General features: G+C 37.3%; 1 protein-coding gene across 1 annotated transcript in view; it reads right to left on the reverse strand.

Moving 5' to 3' along the window:
• CSMD1 (CUB and Sushi multiple domains 1) overlaps positions 1-24986 on the reverse strand; it is a gene marked incomplete at its 3' end in the record, with an annotated part of 1679169 nt that overhangs the window by 1160451 nt on the left and 493732 nt on the right. Inside the window, exon 3 of the mRNA XM_079726547.1 lies at positions 508-620. Coding sequence (XP_079582673.1) covers positions 508-620 — 113 coding nt within the window. The remainder of the gene's footprint in view (positions 1-507; positions 621-24986) is intronic.

Here is a 24986-nt window from a genome sequence, read left to right on the forward strand (position 1 = left end):
GCCTGTGCTCCGCAACGGGAGAGGCCACAACAGTGAGAGGCCCGCATACCACAAAAAAAAAAAAAAAAAAAAAAAAAAAAAAAAAAAGTTTGCACTTTGTCAACCAAAACTCATGCAATGGAATTCCCTTTACCTAAGCACCAACTCTGAGTATTACTGTCCAACAATAATTTTAAGAAAACATGTCTGCCTTAAGAATTAATTCTTCACAGAAAAGGAGCTCTATCAACTAGTATTCTAAATTCTCAAAACTTCTCTACCACATGTCAAAAGAAAAACCACTCTTCCAATCAAAATTTCTACCAGTAAAGGAAAACTGTCAACACACGTTTTGTGCTAGAATGTTGGACCATTGTAGTAAATAGTGTTCCCCCATCATCAAAGCACAGAAGTCAAATGTTTGCACCATTAAACCACCTCTGAAATAACAGCTTCCGTTTGCATGAAAATCTTTAGTGTGAGGTCACCTGGACGGTGGGTATGTGCAGTGCACAACAAGCATCCTACCTTCATACAGTGCTTTGAAGCCCTGGGCACTCACGGCGAAGTCTGTCGTGAACCACAGAGTAAGGATGGAGCCGGTGCTGACGATGCAGGAAGGAAGCTGAAATCCCGACAACCTGAATTTCAAAAAGAGGTGAACACAGTCAAAAAGCATGAACTTGTTATTGAAGCTTATTTGATGAAGTCATTCAATTCCTCTTTCCACTGTGGCCTGTTTATTTGACATAAGTCACTGAACAATTACATGATCCATACACCAGGTGTTGCCAGGTAATTGAAATGAAGCATTTTCAGGGATGAGAGTTTGCTTATTTAAACACTTTTTGAAAAGATTTTTTTTCTTGAAGGACATGTACAATACACCATTGTCTAAAGAGAGCGCACAGAACTTACAACAATGCAGTCCTCCTTACACCTGCTATGCGAAAAAATGTAACACTGCATGTGTTTTTGAGTTTATTTTTCTCCTAAATTATTAGATACTGTGCTGTCACAGCTCATCATTAATGTGCTTATTCTATCTTCCCACCCCCCAATAAATCGGTTTCTCTTGAAAAGAAAACAAATCCTAGTCACAACGTCAGAAATAAAAATCAACGACTACCTTGAGCTCAGGTCAAATGAACTGATTTTGATATTTGGTTTTCAAGACAAATCTTTTGGATTTTAAGATATGTGTTTCAATTATAACTAGGTTGGGATATATTAAGAAATCTTAATGATGAGAAAGAACTCTGAAGGAGTGAACTAGTATAATAATATGTAAAATATAATAGTTTACAAACAAATAGCTTTTCTAAAGGTTAAAGAGATGCTTCAATTTATATCTTAACTAAAAAGAACTCTAATTAAATAGTTTGTCTACAGTTGCACGGTTTAGTGTAGTCTGAACACAAACTTCTGACTCAAAAAAAAAAGAAAAAAATCAACCTGAACATTCATTTCCAGGGGGAGAAACTCTGTCTTGCCAGTAAGTCTATGGTATTAAAGGCCTAATTACAACCACTGTAGTTGCATAATCAAACCAGAAACTAAGAAGAGAAAAATGACAGGACAATTGTCAACCAGCAAACAACACACTTCTAAATAATCCAGGGATCAAAGAAGTCTCAAGGGAAATTTTTTAAAGTACATTAAACTGAATGAAATATAAACACAAGATATCAATATCTGTAGGACTCAGCTGAGCAGTGCTGAGGGGGGAAGTTAACAGCACTGAAAACATACATTAGGAAAGAGGAAAATTCTCATATGTGTAATCCAAGCTCCCATCTCAAGAGCTTAGAAAAGGGAGAGTAAAATAAACCTAAAGCAAGAAGGCAAGAAATTACAGATAAATGCCAAAATCAATGGAAATGAAAACAGAAAAGCAGTGAAACAAAGCCTAATTCTTGGAAAAGATCAACAAAATTAACACATGTAACAGAAATGACCAAAAAAACAGAGAGAGGGATAAGAATAAATAGAGATAAGAATAGGGATAAGAATAAAGAGGGGGATTAGATAAATATCTAATAACAGGAATAAAGTAGCAAATATTACTAGAGACCCCACAGATATGAAAGAAATGCTTTAAAAACTACACCCATAAATTTGACAAAAGTGAAATTGCTTACTTCCTTCAAACACACACACACAATGAATGACCACAACTTACTCGATGAAACAGAAAATGTGAATAACATTTACATTACATTTAATGTAATGTAAATGTTAATGTAATGTAACATTTAATAGTTACACTATAACTATTAAAACTCCCCTGAAAGAAAAGTCCAGGCCCAGGTGGTTTTACAGAAGAATTCTTCTGCCATAGACTGAATGTCTGTGTCACCCCAAAGTCATATATTGAAACCTAATCCCCACCATGATGGTATCTGGAGGTGGGGCCTTCGGGTGGTGATTAGATCATGAGGGCAAAGTATCCTTATAAAAGCAACTCCAGAGAGCTCTCTCGCCCCTTCTGCCATGTGAGGACACAGCAAGAAGACACTGTCTCTGAACAGGAGGCGGGCCTTCAGCAGACACTGAAACAGCGGGCACCTTGACCTTGGACTTCCCAGTCTCAAGAACCACACAAGAGAAATTTTTGTTTTTTATAAGCCACCCAGTCTATGGTATCTGTTATACGTATTAAGGCATTTACCTAAATGCACCGAGGCATCTACCAAACATGTAAAGAATTAACAATTTTACGCAATCTCTTCCAGAAAACAGAAGTGGATACCCATTTTATGGCACCATTATTACTCTGTGCTATGGACTGAATTGTTGCTTCCAAAATTTGCATGGTGAAGCCCTAACTCCAATGTAACTGTGTTTGTCATTTCTTTATTTTTTCAATTTTCATTGGCGTATAGTTGATTTACAATGTTGTGTTAGTTTCAGGTGTACAGCAAAGTGAATCAGTTTATTTGTAGATATGGATATGGATATATATATATATATATATATATCCATTCTTTTTCAGATTATTTTCCTATACAGGTTATTACAGAATATTGAGTAGAGTTCCCTGTGCTGTACAGTAGGTACTAGTTACCATTTTATGTATAGTAGTGTATATATGTTCATCTCAATCTCCTAATTTATCACTTTCCCCCACGTTTCCCCTTTAGTAACCATAAATAAGGCTTTTAGGAGGTAATTAAGATGAACTAAGTACATAAGGATGGGATGCTAATCCAACAGGACTGGTGGCCTTATAAGAAGAGGACAAAGAAGAGAAAGAACTCTCTCTCTCTCTCTTCCCTTTCCTCCGGCCCTGCCACATGCATGCACTAAGAAAAGGTCATGTGCTCACACACCCAGAAGACAGGGGTCTATGAACCAGGAGGAGAGTCTTCACGAGAACTTGACCATACTACACCCTAATATCAGATTTTTAGCCTCCAGAAATGTGAGAAAATACATTTCTGTTGCTTAAGCCACCCAATCTGTGGTATTTTGTTGTGCAGACCAAGCTAAGACACGCTGCTACCAAAGACAGACAAAGGCAGCGCCAAAAAAAAAAAAAGAAAGAAAGAAACAGACCAATATCCCTCATAAATACAGATATAAGAATCCTTAAGAAAATAAGAGAAAATAGAAGTAAGCAATAGATAACAGTTATTCAATAAGGCCAAGGGGTGTTTATTCCAGGAATGCAAACACAGTTCAGTATTTGAAAAATCAATCAACGTAATCTGCCATAATAACAAGCTACAGAATAAAACCACAAGATTTTAATATTCTATGTAGGAAAAAGCATTTGACTAATTTAAGCATCCAATCATGAGAAAAACTTTCAATAAAATAGGAATGGAGGAAAACTTCCCCAATTTGACAATGAGTACCTATAAACAAACAAACAAACAAACAAACCTACATCTAACATTATACTTATTGGGAGAAGACTGAATGCTTCCCCCTAAGACTGAGAACAGGCAAAAAGGTATAGTTTCACCACTTTTATTCAACATTATGCCAGAGGATCTAGCCAGTGCAATAAGCCAACTAAAAGAAATAAATGCAGACGGATCAGAAAGGAAAAAATAAAATTGACTCTATTTGCACAATCAGCTACATAGATTATGCCAAGGAATCTATAAGAAAACTCCTAGAGTTAATACTTGAAATTAGCAACTGCCCAGGATATACAATGAACATACAAAATTCAATTTTATTTATACATGCTAGCACTGAATATGTGCACACCAAAATTAAAGATACAATGCCATTTACAATTGCCAAAAGAACACTTAGATATAACAGGTACAAAACCGTGTCCTGAAAACTGTATAATGCTGAAGAAAGAAATGAATAAAAAATTAAATAGAGCAATACACCATGTTAATAGACTGGAAGACTCAACACTGTAAAGATGTCAATTCTCCTCAGACTTATATGTAGGTTTAAGACAATTTCTATCAAAATCCCAGCAAGATTTTTTTTAGACACAGACAAAATTCTTATAAAATTTAAATGGAAAGCCAAAAAAACAAAAAATAGAATGGCTTAAATAATTTTGAAAAAGGATAAAATAGGAGGAATCAGTACACCTGTTTTCAAGAACTATTTTGTAGCTACAGTAACCCAATCCATGTGGTACTGTCAGAGGGACAGACCAATCCATCAGTGTATCAAAACAGAGAAGTCAGAAACGGACTCATGTAAATATGCCCAAATAATTTTTGAAAAGGTGCAAAGGCAACTCAGTGGAGCAAAGAAAGCCTTTCAACAAATGGCGCTTAAACAACTGGAAGTCCACAGGCAAAAACAACCAAAAAAGAGCCTAGACCAAAGTCTAACACCCTATAGAATAGTTAACTCAATATGGGATCACAGACATAAACGTAAAATGTAAAAATATACAACTTTTAGGAGAAATCATAGGGGAAAATCTTTAGGATCTTGGACTAGCCAAAGAGTTCCTAGAGTGGACACCAAAATCACAACCCATAAAAGAAAAAAGTGATAAACATTAAAACCATTTGCTCTGTGAAATACTCAGTTAGGAAATGAGAAGACATGCTACAGACGGCTGAAAAAATATCTGCAAACCATGTATCTGACAAGGACATGTGCCTAGAATATATTAAAAAAAAAAAACTTCAAAGATTCAACAGCAAAAGAACAAATAATGTAATTAGAAAACAGGCAAAAAACAAAGTGTCGTTTCATCTAAAAGGATATACAGATGGCAAATAAGCACATGAAAAGATGTTCAACACCATCACTCATTTGGGAAATGCAAATTAAAACCACAAAGAAATATCACTACACACCTATTCAGAATGGCAAAAATGAAAAACAGTGACAATACCAAACACTGGCTGGAATGTGGAGAAAATGGATTGCTCATATATCGCTAGTGGGCAGAACCACTTTGGAAAACAGTTTGACAGTTTCTTAAAAAATTAAACATGCGATTATCAGATGACCAAGCAATTATTCTCCTGGGTAGTATTTACCCCAGAGAAATGAAGATTTATGCTCACACAAAACCTGTACAAGAATATATATGAATATATATACGTATACATATATATAGACATAAACATACACTTAATAATCAAAAACTGGAAATAACTCATATATCCCTCAAGAGGTGAATGATATACAAACTGTGGAACAACTATACCATGTACTACTATTACTCAAAAATAAAGAGAAATGAACTATTGATTTATAACACCTGGATGACTCTCCAGAGAATTATGCAGCATGGCAAAAAGGCAATCCGAAATAGATTACATACTGTATAACTTTAACATTCTTGAAGTGACAAACTTATTGAAAAGGAGAACAGGTTATTTGTTGCCCATAGTTAAGCCGGAAGTTGGGACAGGAGGGAGGTGGGCGTGGCCATAAAAGGACCACATGAGGGAATCTTACGTTTTGTGTCTCGACAGTTTCAATGTCGGTATCCTGGCAGTGTCCCTCTACAACCGTTTTGTAAGATGTTACCTTTCGAGAAACAGGGTAAAGAATACTCAAAATCTGCGTTACTCCTTACAGTTGCATGTAAATCTATGATTTTCTCAAATTTTAAAGTTTAATAAAACAATAGATTGGAGGGCTTGGGACGGAGGCACTCTAGAAAATATATACAGATTAAAATCATCAAATTAGTACAAAAACACAGTATTTAATAATAAAACATTCTCTCATTAGATTCAAACCTTAACTGAAAAAAAATGTGGATTATTTAGTGTAGTCCGTTTTGAAGTTTTAATATTTATTACCATAAGTTTAGATATCAAATAACGTGGTAGCACTTTAAAATAAACACACATTCATGTTTTCTTTAATGAACTTTAAAAAGAATCATGAATAGGAAGGGAAAAGTCAAACTATTATCTCAGAAAAACAGTAACAAGATACTAAGAGTTGTAAAAACGATGTCATATGACTACTATTTGGAAGTTTGGGGAAGTTCAACATGCACAATGGTAGATAAAATATATACAAGTGACCTGCTTTAAATAGCTGAAATGGAATGCACTCATTCATATTTTAGCACGAAAGTATGAAGTCCAGTGTTGGCTGAGGAGGGTAGGAGAGTTGATTCAGTTAATCATTGAGACCATTAAAAGCTAAATTTGTGGTTCCAATGTTTATAGCCATTACCCATCACACCAGCTGAGAGTGAGGAATCTAAACAATGACCAGTGAGGAACTCACTCTTCAATCTCTCTGCAAATATGCTGGTGAGGACTGTACGCTGCTGATAATCTCTGTAGTACATCATTCGTATCCTTTGCATGAGGACCCTGGGGATACATTTCAGTGTTATCTTCCTTCAGGAAACATATGTTCTTAGGGGCAACCAGTTTATTTTTAACACCTAGTAAATCATGGAGCTGTTCAAGTTGCTTAGTGTTGACTAAAAGAAAATTTCGAACCAAATTTCTGGCCTTCCTTAAGCAACGTGTGAATTTTTATAGTAGCCTCGTTGCAGATTCTGTAATTTGCATTCCTTCAGAATTCTACCTTGCTTCCATCCATGTATCTTTAGATCTTTGTAAGCCACTTTATCTCTAGATATAACTCATCATGGTGTTCACACAGTGGCAAGTCAATGAAAACAAGAAAGAAGGAAAATTAACTCCGCTTTCCCCTCCCCATTTCTATCAAACCCAGTATCACCTACAACATATGCACATTTGACCTGCTTCTTCCTAGAGTGCAACTCAGAAACATGGTTGCCACTGTTGAAAACAATCCTAGCATCCTATTCAAAGCACTGGGTTTTCACCTGACACGGTCATTGAATCATTTGTGGGAAGAGAAAGAAAATGATTAGAAAAGGGAATGGGTATGAGAAAAGTGATAGAAACATTTCACTCTCAGCAAAAAAGAAAAAAAAAAAGAAGAAGGAAAGTATAGGTAGCAAAGGTCCAAACCTCTCTCTGTCTCCGTCTCTCTCTCTCTCCCCCCCGACACACACACACCCCTACCTCTGTCTGTCTTTTTCTAGCTGCCTGCCTGTTGTCTGATAGAATCTCATTTACTATATTTTCTACCGGGAGAAAGCAATTTCCCTCTCACATCCTGTGATCTGGGTAAATGATACAGCCTGTCAAAGATGAGTGATTATTAAATAAAGTAAGGACGATTTGGAGCAGCCCTTCTCTATTCTCAGTGCTTGTTCACTCGGTAGAAACATGAGTTTCAGAATCGAACAAGTTTATTCTTCCATCTCTCAAGAAATTACTAGAATGCATTGCACTTAGAAATATATCAAAAATATTGTGTACTCCACTATCACTCAAGATACTCAAATTGCTGATACCAATGCAATAATCTTGAGTATTAAAAGTGGTGAGGCTGGAGAAAAAATAAGAAGTTGAGTGAAAAGGTCAGCAGAAACAAGACTGCTGTGAACACAGTTTATTTCACATAAATTAATGAGGAAGTTATAACTCCATTCAAGAGAGGTGCACTCCTAACTGAAAACAGTACCTATTTCATTTATTTATTTTTCTATTCTGTTCAACATATCATTTATAACAATTAATATAAAAGTTATAAACCTACTTACAGTATCAATTTCAATGGTAGATTTTTATCATGATATATTTATATACATTACATTTATTTAAACTGTTGCATAGTTCCACTGCTAAAAAAAACTCATTGGATTTTAAACTCTGTGAGAGCTTCATTTAACTTCTTTTGGGCAAAACCAAAGTTAAATACTTTACACTTTCTTTAAATTTCTATTTTTAATTTAATTTTTAAATTTCTATTTTCAAAAAATTTTAGTATGTCTTATGATTGGCCCAGCAGCAAAGATATTTGAAGCTACTATACTTGAAGTCTTCATTGTTTTTATTAAAAAGTTAAAACTATAAGTCTTTTTTTTAATATTAAACAATTACAAATGCAGATGTGACATGTCTGTACTGTACTGCTTGTTTTCCCCTTCCCAAGCTCTTATCACATCTGTTTGAGTCTGGTTTGATTTAACAAGAAGAATGTGATGTAGTCATTTATTACACTATTTTAGCCCTACACTGAGTTCCCAACAATTCTAGGTTGCAATTATTAGACCAAAAAAGTCTAGAGGTAAAACATTTGGTAAAACTGCACATTGACAAAAGCGTAAGAAAGGATTTCATGTTCAGTTGTACTCTGTTCACTTAACCACAAGTTATACACACGAGAACAAGGGGAGTAATCAACTTTATACAAAGAAAAATCAGGACATCTTGTAGTAAGACAGAGGCCTTAAGTCTACAAGTCAAGGCATCTTTTCCTATTGTCTAGTGCTTACTAGGAATTAAAGAGTCATTCTAGGTAGTTTGTTATCTGCCTTGTGAGTAGGAACGCAGAAGGAATACCTAAATGATTTACTGGTGCCATTTTGAAATGGTTTTCCATGTTAATTTCAGGAATAAAAAGTTCCTATGCCCAGTAGATATCTGCATTTCTATCTACGTCTCTGTGGTTGTACAGATACATACAAATGTGATGATGTCTTTTTCCTATAGTAAGCTCAATTCATTTAATAATAATGTCCATGCCAAGTTGTTTTAAAACAATATACATACTCCAGAAGTGTCAGGGCTTTTTTCACATCTACGAAGACTGATATGTATGTACGTAATTGGACAGAGCTTTTAAAAACAAGAACTGAAAACCTTGGAGGGGGGAAAAAAAAAAACCCACAGTTGACCAACACATCTTTAACTTTCTTATCAAGATTTTGTGTGAGAAGCGGATGGCTATTTGCCCTCTAAAAGGGTTACGTCTCTCTTACATGAGTATCTTTGGTTAAATTTTGAGAACGTCATGAGATTTCTAGTAGCCCTGTCACTAGTATTAATATTAGTATTAATATTGTTATATATATTGCATATATTTTAATATTAATTGTTATATATGTATATACAGCAATTAAACCATTGCCTTTGCTTTAACTTACACCCTTCCTTCCTAAGAGGCTAACATCATAAAAAATATCTTATCTTCCTTAAACATATCATTGCTCATATCATGGTTTATACATAGTTTACTTCTCCCCAGAATCCTCAGAGGAACTGCACTCAATTATGGTGATTTAGTATACTTGGCCTATCTTAGTCTGGGCTAAATAAAAGATTCCACCTAACCGAATTCACTCTCAGCTAAACACTACTCTCACAAAAATGAATTTTCCCCAAATTACATTCTAAACAAATTTGCCAAGATTTAATCCACTGATCCTCTTTTCCTATCAATGCATCAAGCTATTTTGAGAAAGTGATTTCATAATTACAGTGTCTATAATACATTATCAGAAACAAAAATCTCCCCAATTTTGCCCCCAAGCATGAAATTGCATCCTCTCGGTGTGACTCTATTATGACAATAGAAACAGCATCATTTATAAATGACACTAACATAGTAACAGCATTTTCCACTGCTAAGTATGATTGTAAGTACTTTAACTCCAACGTTCTCTTCCTCTGCTCTTGAGCCTTCTGGGCTATCAACTTCATCTCCACCTGAGTGATAAGGATCCAGAAATTGTCTTTCTAGTGCAAAATCCATTAGTAGGATTTTTCTATCAAGATCTCTTTCCAATCTGTTTTCCCCCAGGTATGCCACTTTTCCATGTTAGGATTTGACATAAGCCCTGTGCTACTTTAGAGTAACTCAAAGGCTTTCTACTTGACTTTCTCATCTGAGGGTTAGGATATTTAATGCTCATCTAAATTTCAGCACAGCTATGATAAACAAGGCAAGACCCTAAATGACTTCTTCATCGGCAAGCAAAGGGATTAGGCAAAGACCCCTAGAGTTTATTTCAGGGCTTAATCATGTTGAGAAAGTATTTCAAAGACCGGAAATGATATGCAAATTTATTTATTTCACTGTGGTATCTGACAAAGCACATTTTTAAATTGAGATTTCCTTCTTAGTTGTGAATCTAACTTCTGTAAAAACTGAAACCTGATTCAGTAGTTAGACAGTTAGATGGAAACTGTATTTAGAATTACAGATTCTCCTCGACTTATTTTTTTTTTTTTTTTTTTTTTGCGGTACGCGGGCCTCTCACTGTTGTGGCCTCTCCCGTTGCGGAGCACAGGCTCCGGACGCGCAGGCTCAGCAGCCATGGCTCACGGGCCCAGCCGCTCCGCGGCATGTGGGATCTTCCCGGATTGGGGCACGAACCCGTGTCCCCTGCATCGGCAGGCGGACTCTCAACCACTGCGCCACCAGGGAAGCCCTCTCCTCGACTTATAATGGGGTTACATCCTGATAAGATATTTTCAACTTATGATGGCTTTAAGTCAAAAATGCATTTAATACACTTAACCTCAGGAACATCAGCTTCTCCTAGCCTACCTTAAACGTGGTGCTCAGATCACTTACATTAGCCCACAGTTGGGCAAAATTCATCGGACACAAAACCTATATTAAAAAACAAAGTGCAGAATATCTCATGTCACTTGTTAAACACTGTACTGGAAGTACAAAACACAGTGGTTTTCAGTGCATCCTTTGTTCACCCTCCTGATCGCACGGCTGACCAGGAGCTGTGTCTGTCTCTGCCCAGCATCATGAGAGAGATGGGACCGCATATCGCCACCCTGAGACAGATCGCAATTCAAACCTCAGAGTACGGCTTCTAGTGAATGCATATGACTTTCCTACCACTAGCAACACGAACACACACATTCAAGTAGAAAAGGAGAAAAATATCTAGAGAGAGAGACAGACGAAACTCAATGTGGAATGAGATCACTCCTCACTTACACTTTATATCTCCTGACTGACAGCCCACACTAGCTGCATCCTAACATTCTCCTGACTCTCCTATTGAAATTCTGTAGAGTGACTCTGGGTAAAAACCAGAGGCAACTGAAAAGGAGGAAGAGATAGGAGGAGGAGAGAAATAAAAGAACCTGTGCATCCCATCACAGAAATGAGGAATTTCCTCTTCCAACAATTTTGAAACCAAGGGCTTTCCATGAGTCTGGCGCATACTAGAAATGCACAAGTGCATTTCAAGTGCAGCACAAGTGCATTTTCCAAGTCACCCATGTTCCTCATGACCCTGTCACAGTGATGTCCCCACATATCCCACAAACCAAGTCAAAGTAATAAATGACAAAAGAAAAACCCACCAAATCCTGAGAGCATGTGTTTAAGAAAACTGAATGTACTAAAACAGAAAAAAGGAGCAAACAATGTGTGATATGGTCATCAAGACACATCAAACATTTCCACTGAACAGAGATGAAGGAGGAAGCTGGAGGTCGCCTGTCTGATCTGATTTACTCTCACTCCTGTTTGGAAGGGTACAGAGATGGTGACACAATGGCAGGAATGAAAGAGGTCTATTTCCTCAAGAAAAACCTAGTTTCTGGTATCCTATGACTCCACATGCCAAAAGAAGGCAACAGATTAAAACCAATGATCTCCCATCGAAAAATTTACGTATTCTAGTTATTCATATTTTTCACACATTCTTCTATTCCTGGAGAAATTTGAGAACACTATAGTGTTGAACCAAGTCTAGTTTTAGATAGTCTTTTATATGATACACTGGTGGTGTGCAAAGGTAGCCAATCAAGAGTAGGTGTAGGAAATAAGGAGGAATAGGAGCTTTTTATTTACTTATTTATTTTTATGACTTTATTTTTTATTTATTTTATTTATTTTATTATTTATATAGCAGGTTCTTATTAGTTATCCATATTTTACATATTAGTATATACATGTCAATCCCAGTCTCCCAATTCATCACACCACCACCACCACCACCCGCTGCTTTTTTCCCTTGGAGCTTTTTAAAGTATTAGTGATACTACGTTATTGTATCAGTAGTTAAAAAAAAAAAAGTAGAAAAAAAAGATAATAGAACTTAATAGAGAATGTAAACTGCTGCACAAATATGTCAGTCAGTGATTTTCTTGGGAAAAAATCTTATCAGTAACTTCCTTAACTGACCTACATGTCCATAAATGATTACACCTAATTTTGGCACAATTATTTTATTTTTTTCATTTTGTTTTAGTTTTGGCTGTGTTGGGTCTTCATTGCGGTACACGGGCTTCTCATTGAGGTGGCTTCTCTGAGCATGGTCTCTAGGCACACGAGCTTCAGTAGTTGCAGCACGTGGCTCAGTAGTTGTGGCTCACGGGCTCTAGAGCACAGGCTCAGTAGTTGTGGCGCACAGGCTTAGCTGCTCCACGGCATGTGGGAATCTTCCCGGACCTGGGATTGAACCCGTGTCCCCTGCACTGGCAGGCAGATTCTTAACCACTGCACCACCAGGTAAGTCCCAATTCTGTCACAATTATTATGAGACACCTAAGATGCAGGACTGTGAAGTGTTAAGGCTTTATTTTAATTATGAGACCAAAACATGTAGCCTCGGGAGTGTGATGACCCCTGCAGGTGGTCACCATGCAGGTCTGGAGTTTACATATTTTGCTAACCTAATCACAGGTTGCCACAAAAATCTTTGAAATTCCTCCTTTGGGGGTGAATCCGTAGTCCTCCCTGCTCCTTCGATTTCCAGGGACATCACCCATCGCTCTCATGTTCTCCCCCTGGAACACGAAGCCTTCAGCCTCATACATCAATACCTGGAATCTAGCTGTATCGGTGATTCACTGCACAGCACAAGCGCCTAATGAAAGCCAACTTGCTGCTTCCCTGCAGGGAGAGTCATGTTTTAGCAGGAGACACACGTGGAGCTGATCCCAATGATGGGACCCAGATGTTGAGGACAGGCAGGTGGGGATGTGCTGTGGGCGGTTTATGTCCGCTTGGAGGACAGCAGTCTCGGCCATGGGCTAAAAGAAGCCCCACCAGATGACAGCTAAACTAGGCAAGGTAACACTATCCTTGGCCAGACCCCCATCAGGGCTGGTGTGTGATTCTACAGTTCATCTTGCAAGCGATGTTAATCGTGAAGCCCTGAAATCAAGGGATGTGTCAGATGCAGATTTCACGGCAAGCGACTGGAATTTTAACCAAAGTCTATATCCCTAGCGTTGAATCCCACACACCACCGTCTGCGACTCCACTTTTTCGATCACGAAGAACAAAGTGAATTCACATCATACAGAGCAGCTTGTTAAAATACAGGATGCAGTCAAGATCATCCAAAGACTGATCATTCCAGGTTTTAAGACCAAAACTAACACATCCCATTTAAGTAAATATATTTCCTCATTTTAGTAGAAGGAACCGACGTGACAAAAAGTTGAATTAGATTTCAAGGTGTCACTGTCTTAGGAAAATTGGCTTTTGGGGACATTTAAGGTTTCACATGCAAAGCATCCTCTTACTATAGGAGAAATTGAGTTCTTATTTGAATAAGGATATTTTTTAAAATCTACCTTGTGTTAGAACTCGCTTTGTTAGTGTGTAATGATGCTGCCAACCTCTCCTGCTTGTAGAGGTTCATTGACTGGTTTATTAAATAAGCTGCACGGCTGGGATCCAGGCACGAACAGGAAATGTGCTTCTCCAGTTCCGTACCCTGCTTTTTACGACCACCCTGGGTCACTGTGCATGAGTTCCCGTACTTTTTCCTCAAGGCCATTCAACACGATATGCTATGGGATGGCTAATGATAGAAAAATTAATGGGATGGCTTCTCTCCAGAAGAATCCTTTTAGGCATTCTATGTTGGGATGGCAAACACAGTCAAACAAAACAAAGCCTAACTTTGATCTCTCAATAAAACAAACCAAAACAAATGACAGACCAGATCTCCAACTGAAGAACTGTTTCTTAAATAAAGTAGTAGAAAAAAATTAATCTTCAAGTAACTGACTTAGGAGGGTTTAGTTCAAGAGAAAAATCCAAGTAGATTTTTAATAAGAAATAAATCATAAGACATTTCTAGAAACCCCAAAATCATCAGGGCAGAAATTGAGCTACATTTTCTGGAAATGATTAAATTATCCATAAAATTGGAAACATGTTCCCAAGGAAGAAAGTAACACAAAAATTCTCCTCTTGAAATGTCCTTTACCTAGCCCTGTATATTTTACTGTAATTTTTTCACATAGGTATGACAGCTGTCTACAGATGTTCTGAACAGAATATTAGGTTAAGAAATGTTTCTGTTTTACATTCTACCAGTATTTGTTTGCCTGGCCTCTCAGGGACCCAGAGTTGCACAAAGGAGTTCTTTCTTTTAAGAGCCTTCGCATATAGGAATACTGTACTATTTTACACACTATCGCTAACGCTGCCTCTGCCTTCAGTGTTTGTGGTGCCGAGAGGGGAAGACCTGATTTGCATCCCATGTCATGGCCAAGTTGAGGTCTACGGGCTCACATGTAAAAGGGTGAAAGTCAACCTCACAGCCCACACAATATGCCAAGAACTCGAATGGCCTCACCTGGGGAGCCAGCTATTAGGTTGACCTATCGACCTGCTTAAACGAATTCTCTAGGTGTTTTCCACATAATTTCTCTTAAATTCTCACAGAAAGCCAATGACATCATCTGACCTCCCATTTACAGTGGGGGCAGGGATTAGTCCAAAGCCTCTCAGCCATCAAGGAGCAAAGCCAGCATCACACCCGTCGTGTCTGCCTTCCACGTTGGTGCCCTTTCTACCACACCATACTGCAATCAAGGAAAAAACAAGTTTGAGTGTGCTTCTTCATTCACAGACTGCTAATTTAAAAAGGAACCACATTCAGAGAGTTAGATCTTCAAGTAACTCCCAAGCAGTTTTTTTTTTTTTTTTTTTTTTTTTAATTAATTTATTTTTTTTTTTTTATTTTTTGCTTTATCACAAATTTAATCAGTTATATGTATACATATGTTCCCATATCCCCTCCCTTTTGCGTCTCCCTCCCACCCTCCCTATCCCACCCCTCCAGGCGGTCACAAAGCACCGAGCTGATCTCCCTGTGCTATGCGGCTGCTTCCCACTAGCTATCTACCTTACGTTTGGTAGTGTATATATGTCCATGCCGCTCTTTCACTTTGTCACAGCTTACCCTTCCCCCTCCCCATATCCTCAAGTCCATTCTCTAGTAGGTCTGTGTCTTTATTCCTGTCTTACCCCTATGTTCTTCATGACCTTTTTTTTTCTTAAATTCCATATATATGTGTCAGCATACAGTATTTGTCTTTCTCTTTCTGACTTACTTCACTCTGTATGACAGACTCTAGGTCCATCCACCTCATTACAAATAGTTCAATTTCATTTCTTTTTATGGCTGAGTAATATTCCATTGTATGTATGTGCCACATCTTCTTTACCCATTCATCCGATGATGGACACTTAGGTTGTTTCCATCTCCGGGCTATTGTAAATAGGGCTGCTATGAACATTTTGGTACATGTCTCTTTTTGAATTATGGTTTTCTCAGGGTATATGCCCAGTAGTGGGATTGCAGGGTCATATGGTAGTTCTATTTGTAGTTTTTTAAGGAACCTCCATACCGTTCTCCATAGTGGCTGTACCAATTCACATTCCCACCAGCAGTGCAAGAGTGTTCCCTTTTTTCCACACCCTCTCCAGCATTTATTGTTTCTAGATTTTTTGATGATGGTCATTCCCAAGCAGTTTTATGTATTTATTTTTAAATTAATTTTTATTGGAGTATAGTTGCTTTACAATGTTGTGTTACTTTCTACTGTACAGCAAAGTGAGTCAGCTATACATACACATATATGCCCTCTTTTTTGGACTTCCTTCCCATTCATGTCACCACAGTGCATTAAGTAGAGTTCCCTGAGCTATACAGTATGTTCTCATTGTTTTTAACAGACTAAACAAAGCCATTTTGACAAATGGTTCTTTCTTTAAGAAACACAGAAGTACAGATATATTGAATTCATTTTTAAATAAAAACTCAACTTGGAGAATACGCAGTTTTCACTAAAAATAAAAATAAATCTCTCAGTTCCTTTACTATTGTTATCAGTTGATTTTCTCAGCAATGAACTTCATTTTAATGTTTCAAAATAAATATCACATCACCCTTATTACATTATTTTATTATTTTTCTTTTGAGGCAAATCCATAGGGTTTTGGTTGTTTTGTTTTCTTTTCTTTTCCTGTAAAGCATTTGTTCTCCATCTTTTTTTAATGTTTTTAATTTAATTTATTTTTTTTATACAGAGGTTATTATTAGTTATCTATTTTATACATATTAGTGTATATGCAGCTTTATTTCTTTATTTTTATTTTTTTTTGCAGTACGCCGGCCTCTCACTGTTGTGGGCTCTCCCACTGCGGAGCACAGGCTCTGGACGTGCAGGCTCAGCGGCCATGGCTCACGGGCCCAGCCGCTCTGCAGCATGTGGGATCTTCCCGGACCGGGGCACGAACCCGTGTCCCCTGCATTGGCAGGCGGACTCTCAACCACTGCGCCACCAGGGAAGTCCAACAGCTTTATTTTTTAGGGAGGAATTCCCTAAGGTCTCAGAGACCGGTCGTTTGTCTAAACGCTCATGGATTTAGTAACTAGGACAGCAGCAAATCTTGATTCTCTGGACTCTTTCCTGTATGGTCCCTTTCCTACGGGGCGTGCTGCCTAATAAAAAGACAGCTGAAGTGGGTGGGTCCTTAAGCTCAATTCATTCACATATTGCTGCATGCTCACTGCCATAGACAGCAATAGACTCGTGTTCTGTGGCACCTGCCTACAGGAAGATGCCATGTCAGAATCCCAGCTTGATTCACACATTTTCCTTTCCATCTCTAAGCCACCAGCAGTTTGGGAGCCCTGCAGAGAGACACTGAATAATCACTCTCCTTCCATTTCATACTCACATTATCCCATCAAGGAGTGAGCATTTACTCAGAGCTCCTGGAAAGGGAGCCACTTATGCAAACTCTCGTGGCCTTAACAGTCAACTGAGATTCCCTACAATTACCTGCAAATATTTGGCTACAAATGAAACCATTCAAATCATATGCCCTCGTCCACAAGGCATTCTAAGAATCAAAAAGATGTGCTTATAATTCAAGATCTCATTCTTGAAATTAAAGAATGTATTATCTGAATCTACATTGTGTATATGAATCTACATTGCGTCCTCTTAAAAGCATTAAAATAGCAAATACTTGTTCTAATAGAGTTTAAGTATGCAAAAATAACAAGCTTGAAAGTTTCCAAAAATGAATTAATATGCACTGCTGGACACTTCATCAGCCCTAGAAATTTTCATTTTAGTACTAAATTACATACAACAGTCTCCTTAGTAATCTTGGCTACTGTGGGTCTTACTGGTACCCTCCTAATTTCATCAGTCTTATATGGGTCAGACTAATCAATCAATTGATCAATTATTTATATCCCCTTGTTACTGCTTTGCTAAGAATTTTTCCAATTATTAATAAAATAATTTTAGACTAATTTGAAGTATGATACCTTTCTTAAAAACTGGAAAAATGAAAATGACCTTTCACTGACGCCAAAATTAAGATAGCAACTGACATGTTAAATGTGTTTTTTATAAATTATGAACACTGTAAAACTAATACGAGTATACAACTTTATGGATTACTAAACTATTTCACATAAGTTAATTACTTAATAAAATCTTTAATTCAGTGACTCTTCTCATCTAACTTCTTTCTAACATGCTTTTAAAATTTCTCACATCCTTTTCTGTTCTCTCACATTGAAATACTAAGCTGAGGTAGTTGTATACATATACACACAAACATATATTTGGAAGTGTATACTTGAAGTATTTACATAAATAAATATGTAAATATTTACAAGAATATATCTTTCTTGACTATATTTTTCATTCTAAAGAAATATTTATCTATCTATTTGAAGGTAAAGGAAAGGCAGTATTTTAAGGGAAGCTAGAACAGGAGTTATGTAGAAATGCACACCATAAAGGCCTACACCTATGAAAGGCAGGCTGCAAATTTCATTCTAAATTTCTTAATAGTAAAGAGAATATAAACCAGCTTTATATTACTGAAGAAGAAGCCGAAACTCATAAATACTGACTTGGATAAGAGATATAAACCCAAGCTACAAAAATTAAAGGAACTCATAAGAATATCATCTTTTAAAGATAATAGTATAGCATAAGAAGATCACAGAAAAGAACTATAAAATGTTTACCAAACATAATAGTGAACAATATATGCTTGTAAGTTTGTATAAATGAGTGAACATATAGTCTTGGACACTTCATCAACCCTAGACATTGCTACACATTCTTATCTTCACAGGGGTTAAAGATCTTAATGTAAAAATATTATATTAAAAGTAGCAGGGATAAGCAATCAAAACCAGAGTTTTGATGAGAATCTTTGGGAAAAAAAGATGCTCATTCTTTTAGAAGTACAATTTTGGTGTAACTTTTTTTTTTTTTTTTTTCCTATTTTGGACATCTCTCTCACAACTTAAAATTCAGAAATGCTTTGACCCCAAAATTTAACTTCTAAAATTTGTCATGCAGCTATACATACATATCTACATGAACTATATATTTATAAGCTTATGACAGCATTGTTACTATAACCAAAATAGAAAGTCAACTTAAAAGTACTTTAATTGGGGAGAACTTAAAGAAATGATAATTCGTTTATACAATGATAAAATGGATACAACGAAGCCATAAAGGATTGTGCCCTCGAGCACACACACACGCCTAATTATCCCCCCGTACATAAAATATTTCCTTCCTTCCTTCTTCACATCTTTATTGGAGTATAAATGCTTTACAAGGTTGTGTTAGTTTCTGCTGTACAACAAAATGAATTCGCTATATGTAACCATATATCCCCATATCCCCTCCCTCTTGCATCTCCCTCCCACCCTCCCTATCCCATCCCTCTAGGTGGTCACAAAGCACCGAGCTGATCTCCCTGTGCTATGCAGCTGCTTCCCACTAGCTATCTATTTTACACTTGGTAGTGTATATATGTCCATGCCACTCTCTCACTTCGTCCCAGCTTCCCCTTCCCCACCTGTATCCTCAGGTCCATTCCCTACGTCTGCGTCTTTATTCCTTGCCCTGCCACTAGGTTCATCAGTACCGCTTTTTTAAATTCCATGTATATGCATTAGCATATGGTACTTGTTTTTCTCTTTCTGACTTATTTCACTCTTGCTGTTCACAAAAAAGAATCTGTCTTGGCAACTGTGTTCTCTCTCCATACGTGTGTGTGATGTGTATAAATAACACGAATTCACATCACTGCTGACACACATGCACAGATATAATTTTGGAAGATGCGAAAAACTTAAATAGTCAAAGTAATTTGCTCTGAACAGAAAAAGGTCGTAGCATGGTATGGTATGGAAGAATAATTTCATTGTATTCAGTTGTTTCTGCTTTTGAAGATTTTATCATGAGAAAGTATTAGTTTAAAACTAAACTTAAAATGTTAATTTAAACATCTGTATCTAATGGAAAGTCTAAGGCACGAGATCTTTTTTGTAATTTTTTTCTGACCATGTGAGTATTCAGAAGAAAAGCTATCTTTAAGATTTTCTTAAAACGAAATCAATGATAACAGATGTCTTTCTATTCATTATACTTGAGGTACCTCACTAGGAGCAGAATTCAGCAAAGTGAGATGAAAAACGTTTTCAATTTCAATGCCTAAAAGTTGTTCGGAACACAGAAACAATTTCAAGCAATATGCAGGTTATGTAAGTAAACTGTATATTATAATGTTGTTAAAGCTCTTTGTGACCTAGGTATTTGATTTTGTATCCCAGACAAGTCACAATTTTCTCTGACTAAAGTATTTACAAGTGTTAACGAACTACTAATTAAAATATTTGAGGTATAGTAAAGAAACAGAAAATCTTGTTCAGATATTGCATTGCAATGTGTTTTACTAACAATTCTGGGTGTATCACAGTTGTGGCCGATAACTGTGTTCAGGCAAATACTGAGGAGGTTGTGTAACCAACAAAAGAGTGAACCCAAGACCAAGGAGAGAACCCTTGAGTCACTGCCAAGTCTTTTGTTACAATTTTAGGAAATTGCTTGATGAATCTCATTTTCAGCCTTCTGACATAATCTAACACTGCACAGACAAAACCGGTGGCAAAATAATTCTTCACCAAAAGAGTAAAAACCAAAGTAAATGTGTCCTGAGTCATTGCTATGGACATTTCTTTCTAAGAGGCTCTGGAAAACCATTTTGTTTATAAACTGACCAGAGTCTGAGTTACTGAACCATGTGACTAAATTTTTTATCTTCTTCCTCTTTTCTGCTGTCATCACTCATCAAAAACATCTGAAACACAGCTTTGAATGAAGCAAGAAGCCAATCTCATGATAAAGCTTTACTGCAGTGAATGATGTCATCCATGGAGTGAGGGCCATTTTTAGACACACTTCCTTTAAAATGTTTTGCTGTTTGTTTTCATTTTTATAAAAAAAGTAATAAAAATTCTTAGAGTTAGAAAACAAACATATATAAAGTAAAAGATGGAACTTCTTAAAAATCAACTGCACCCCAACACTATTGCCCATAGATTCCTAATTATGTGTCCAGATTTTGCAGGTAGGTCCTCCTGAACATATAGACGAAGATAGCCCATTTAAAAAAACTTTTGCACTTATATGCTTATATGTAAGGATAGAAAAATACGTATATTACTCATATATAAGCTATAATCCCTTACATCTGTTTATCCAGAAGACCAGCTCAAACCCTTTTGCTTAAGATATTTTATTTTGTTTTACTTTCAGATCTTCCCCCAAACAGCTAGAAAAACAGAAACCAGCCCTCTGAATTTCTATCCACCCTGGAACATTTTTATAACTGGGTTAATTTTCCTTTATTCAATGTCTATGAAGAGCCAGTTCACTAATGAGTACATTTTCCGATACTGGAATAAGTGAATTTTTTGTTTGTACATAACCCAAAGACAGTAAATGTCTTGAGTTTAATTTATGAAGATGAAATATGAAAGCTGCTTTCATTCAGTGACTTCAGCTGAGACTATAAAATAATGTGATTCTTCATATTTAATGAACACATAAGTGATGGCTGTCCCTGAAGTAATGGATGGGCAGCTATGCAAACATCTCCAGGGGCTGCCAACGTGCAAACCTCTTCATCACTGGGAAACCACCACCTGTTTTTAAAGTTTTAATTCTAATTTAGAACAAGTGATTATTTGGAAAGAATCAGAGGTAGTGTTTGCCTTTACTTACTGTAAATAAGACTGTAAAGGAAGGAATGGCCAATGTAACAACTGTATCCTATTTCTCCATCTAAATTTTATAATCACTGTGGAGATGAGCTTGGCCAGACGCTTTACTGGATGTACAACAGGTGTTTAATATATGCTTGTACTTGATACATGACTTAGGAATGGTTACCAACCAGTCATCACCATACATCTTTTCTCCTTGCAAACTTACTATAAAATAATTTTAGATGAAGTCTACTATCAGGACTCTAGCCTTCATCAAAATACTGAATTTTATAATGAAGGCAAAAGACACTATGCCAAGAAAATTGCAACAATAACTACTCAGCATTTCATCTGATTGGACTATAGGATGTAATCAAGGTTTCTCTTTTTATCTTATCTCAGTGTTTCTTTATGCGCCACATACATCAGCACGAGAATATAGGCTGTCACAACAGAAATCCCAGTCACCTGTCATTAAACTGAAGGCGAATTTCAGCTGCAAAGACATGGCATCCAATTTTAGGTAATGCAAAGATTGACTGAAGCAGCTGCACAGTAATCATGCAGTTAAAGAAAGAGCCATCATATCATGCATTAATGCAATTCTGAACTAGAATCTCAAGGTTGTCAGGTAAAGATGATTCAAAATACGAATAGAGTTTCTCCAACTATAACCAAATCCTACCTCTACCATGTGTGATCTGTGTAATATCAAGCAAAGAATTTGTACGATGATGACACCAATATCTACAAACTGACGGGTAAATAAGGTAACATTATGAAAAAACTACCAAACTTCTTGTATTCATCATTGAGCACTTCACTGATGTGACTTACCTACAAGGAATGTTGAGATACATATACATATATAACTCAACATTGTGTATATAATATCTATATGATATATTGTGTATGTGAGATACATCGTGTATATGATATAGATATAACTTCCTCTAATATGAGGTGAAAATTGTAAGTGAAATAAGTAAAGACAAGTGTGATGAGAGATGGAGGGAAGAAAATATTCTACCTTTTAGAATCTCATGTTGCTTCATGGAGTATGTAATGCTGGTGGCGGCCCTCAAAGATGGATGATGTTTGGATAAATAATAAGGGAGAAAACTACCCAAGCAAAGCATATACACAGCAAAGCACTATTCTTGCATCCTGTTGCAGACAAGCTTACTCAGCAGTGAAAAGAGAGAATAAGAGCCCATCTCTTAAGGATTTTGTAAAAATTAAATCAGATGGTTATCACGAAATGCCGAGTGTGCAGTACAATCAATGAAGGCTACCTGCAAACATGGATAATAATCATAGCATTTTTGTTATAGTTTTGCCCTTGATAATAATGGGAAGTCAGGTTTACTCTAAACAGAGGTACAGGAAAGGAAATAATGAGGTAAACCTGATGTGAAAATGTTTATCTAATTTCCCCTGATGTGGCGAAGACGGCCCCATTCCAGATCATCACAGATGCTGAGGACCACCCCCGCCCCCCGTCTTTCAGGTGTAAGCACATGGCCAGCCTGGAGGTCCCCGGTCTGGCCAAGGTAACTACTGTCCACTCCAGGTCAAGGGTATCTGGTCCTTTGTGTCCCTTTGTGTCCATTCCTCAGCTCCCACTGAGGCACTAACCTACCATCCGAGAATCTGGAGTAACCGACCTCCTGACCCTGATGGAAATGACTGAATTCTAGTGAATCAGATACAATTTGATTCTAAAATGCTGACAGCGGGGCTGATGAAATGAGTGAAGCAGTGTATTCTGGGAATGAAAACCAGGTTCAAGATCGGCAAGGGCTCCAAGGGAGGTTATTTTGAAAGAGGGCATTTCAAGATGTCGGTTTCTGCAAGTTGGATAATCCAAAACTTGTGTATATGTTTTTGGTTTTTGGTTTTTTTTTTGCGGTACGCGGGCCTCTCACTGCTGTGGCCTCTCCCGTTGCGGAGCACAGGCTCCGGACGCGCAGGCTCAGTATCCATGGCTCACGGGCCTAACCGCTCTGCAGCACGTGGGATCTTCCCGGACCAGGGCACGAACCCGTGTCCCCTGCATCGGCAGGCGGACTCTCAACCACTGCACCACCAGGGAAGCCCTGTGTATATGTTTTGAAGATGGTAAAGGAGAGATATTTATTACCTTTAAACAACTGAAGCTATTCTATTGATTAACTTATGATTAATTTATCAACCTATAAAATATCTGTCATAACTCTATGGTGGTAAAGTGACGCTAGTTCCTTTTCTTGCATCTGATTCTCGGGTGTTAAAGTCTGCAGGCACATGGAAGTCAATGTCTATTTATGCATCACACAGAAATGCATGTTGAACATGTTACTGCTGTGAACTATGACAGAGAAAACAGATGACTGGATAGCAAATATATTCTCTTAAGGCTGGGCAATGGTGCTGGAGAAAAAGAATATGACACCTCTTCTTTTATATTCAGAATCCTGGTGAAACCACCTCTTCATCGTTTGAGTATGATTTTTCACTTGTTCACTTTCTAGTCCTGTGTTTTATATATCATATTTATATTACCTATGGCATTCTTTTAGTCCTATTTGCCTCATTAAATCACACATTTTCTCTCCACTTGAGAACTGTATCAAGCCTTTTCCATCAGACTGCATGTTTTGAAGAGCTGAACAATTCTCTTCTTCTGGGATAACATTTCCCTAACACTATACTATTACTGTACCAAATAACGCTTTCAAAATTTATACTCTCCAGTGAGTTCCTTAAGAAAGCCAAAGTCTTTGCTTTCATAAAGTCAATTTTATACTTCATTGGGTTTGTTTTCATGTGGGTAGCTTACATGAGATAAGGAGATTTCAGTGAATTGAAATAATATGCTGGTGTTGAAGTTCCTCACTAAAGAATCGCACGATCACAGTCGAGCCAGGCACGGGATGTATCTGCAGAATTTCAGGTTATCGAAGCCGCTACAGAATATTTCCTTGTTGTTTTCCCACAACTGGGAAGGAATTTTTATTTGGGGACATAACACTGCGTCTTGTATCCAATAGTAGAGTGTCCTGAGAATCCACACCAATAAACCATGCAAATGTGTCCCAAATAGTTGACTGATATTAGAAAGTTTATTTCATTGCCTGCTTTCAGTTATTAACATCTTTAGCCCAGGAGCACTCTCCAGCTAGGGTAGGAAACCCAGAGGGAAGAGAGAAAGTGGGAGAAGGAGACAACACGGGCTTCCCAGCTGGTGAGCATCAACACAACAGAGAGAAAACATGTTTGGGTGTCAAGGCAGATGAGAGTGGGAAAAACGTCACCTCCTCCTTCCTGGAGGTGTCCTTACACTACGCAAGCTCTCAGGAACATCACACAGCCAGAGAAAGGAGGTTTCGGAAGGGTCCCACCAGGCTGA

Source organism: Hyperoodon ampullatus (assembly GCF_949752795.1).
Source record: "Hyperoodon ampullatus genome assembly, chromosome: 20".
Classification (NCBI taxonomy): domain Eukaryota; kingdom Metazoa; phylum Chordata; class Mammalia; order Artiodactyla; family Ziphiidae; genus Hyperoodon; species Hyperoodon ampullatus.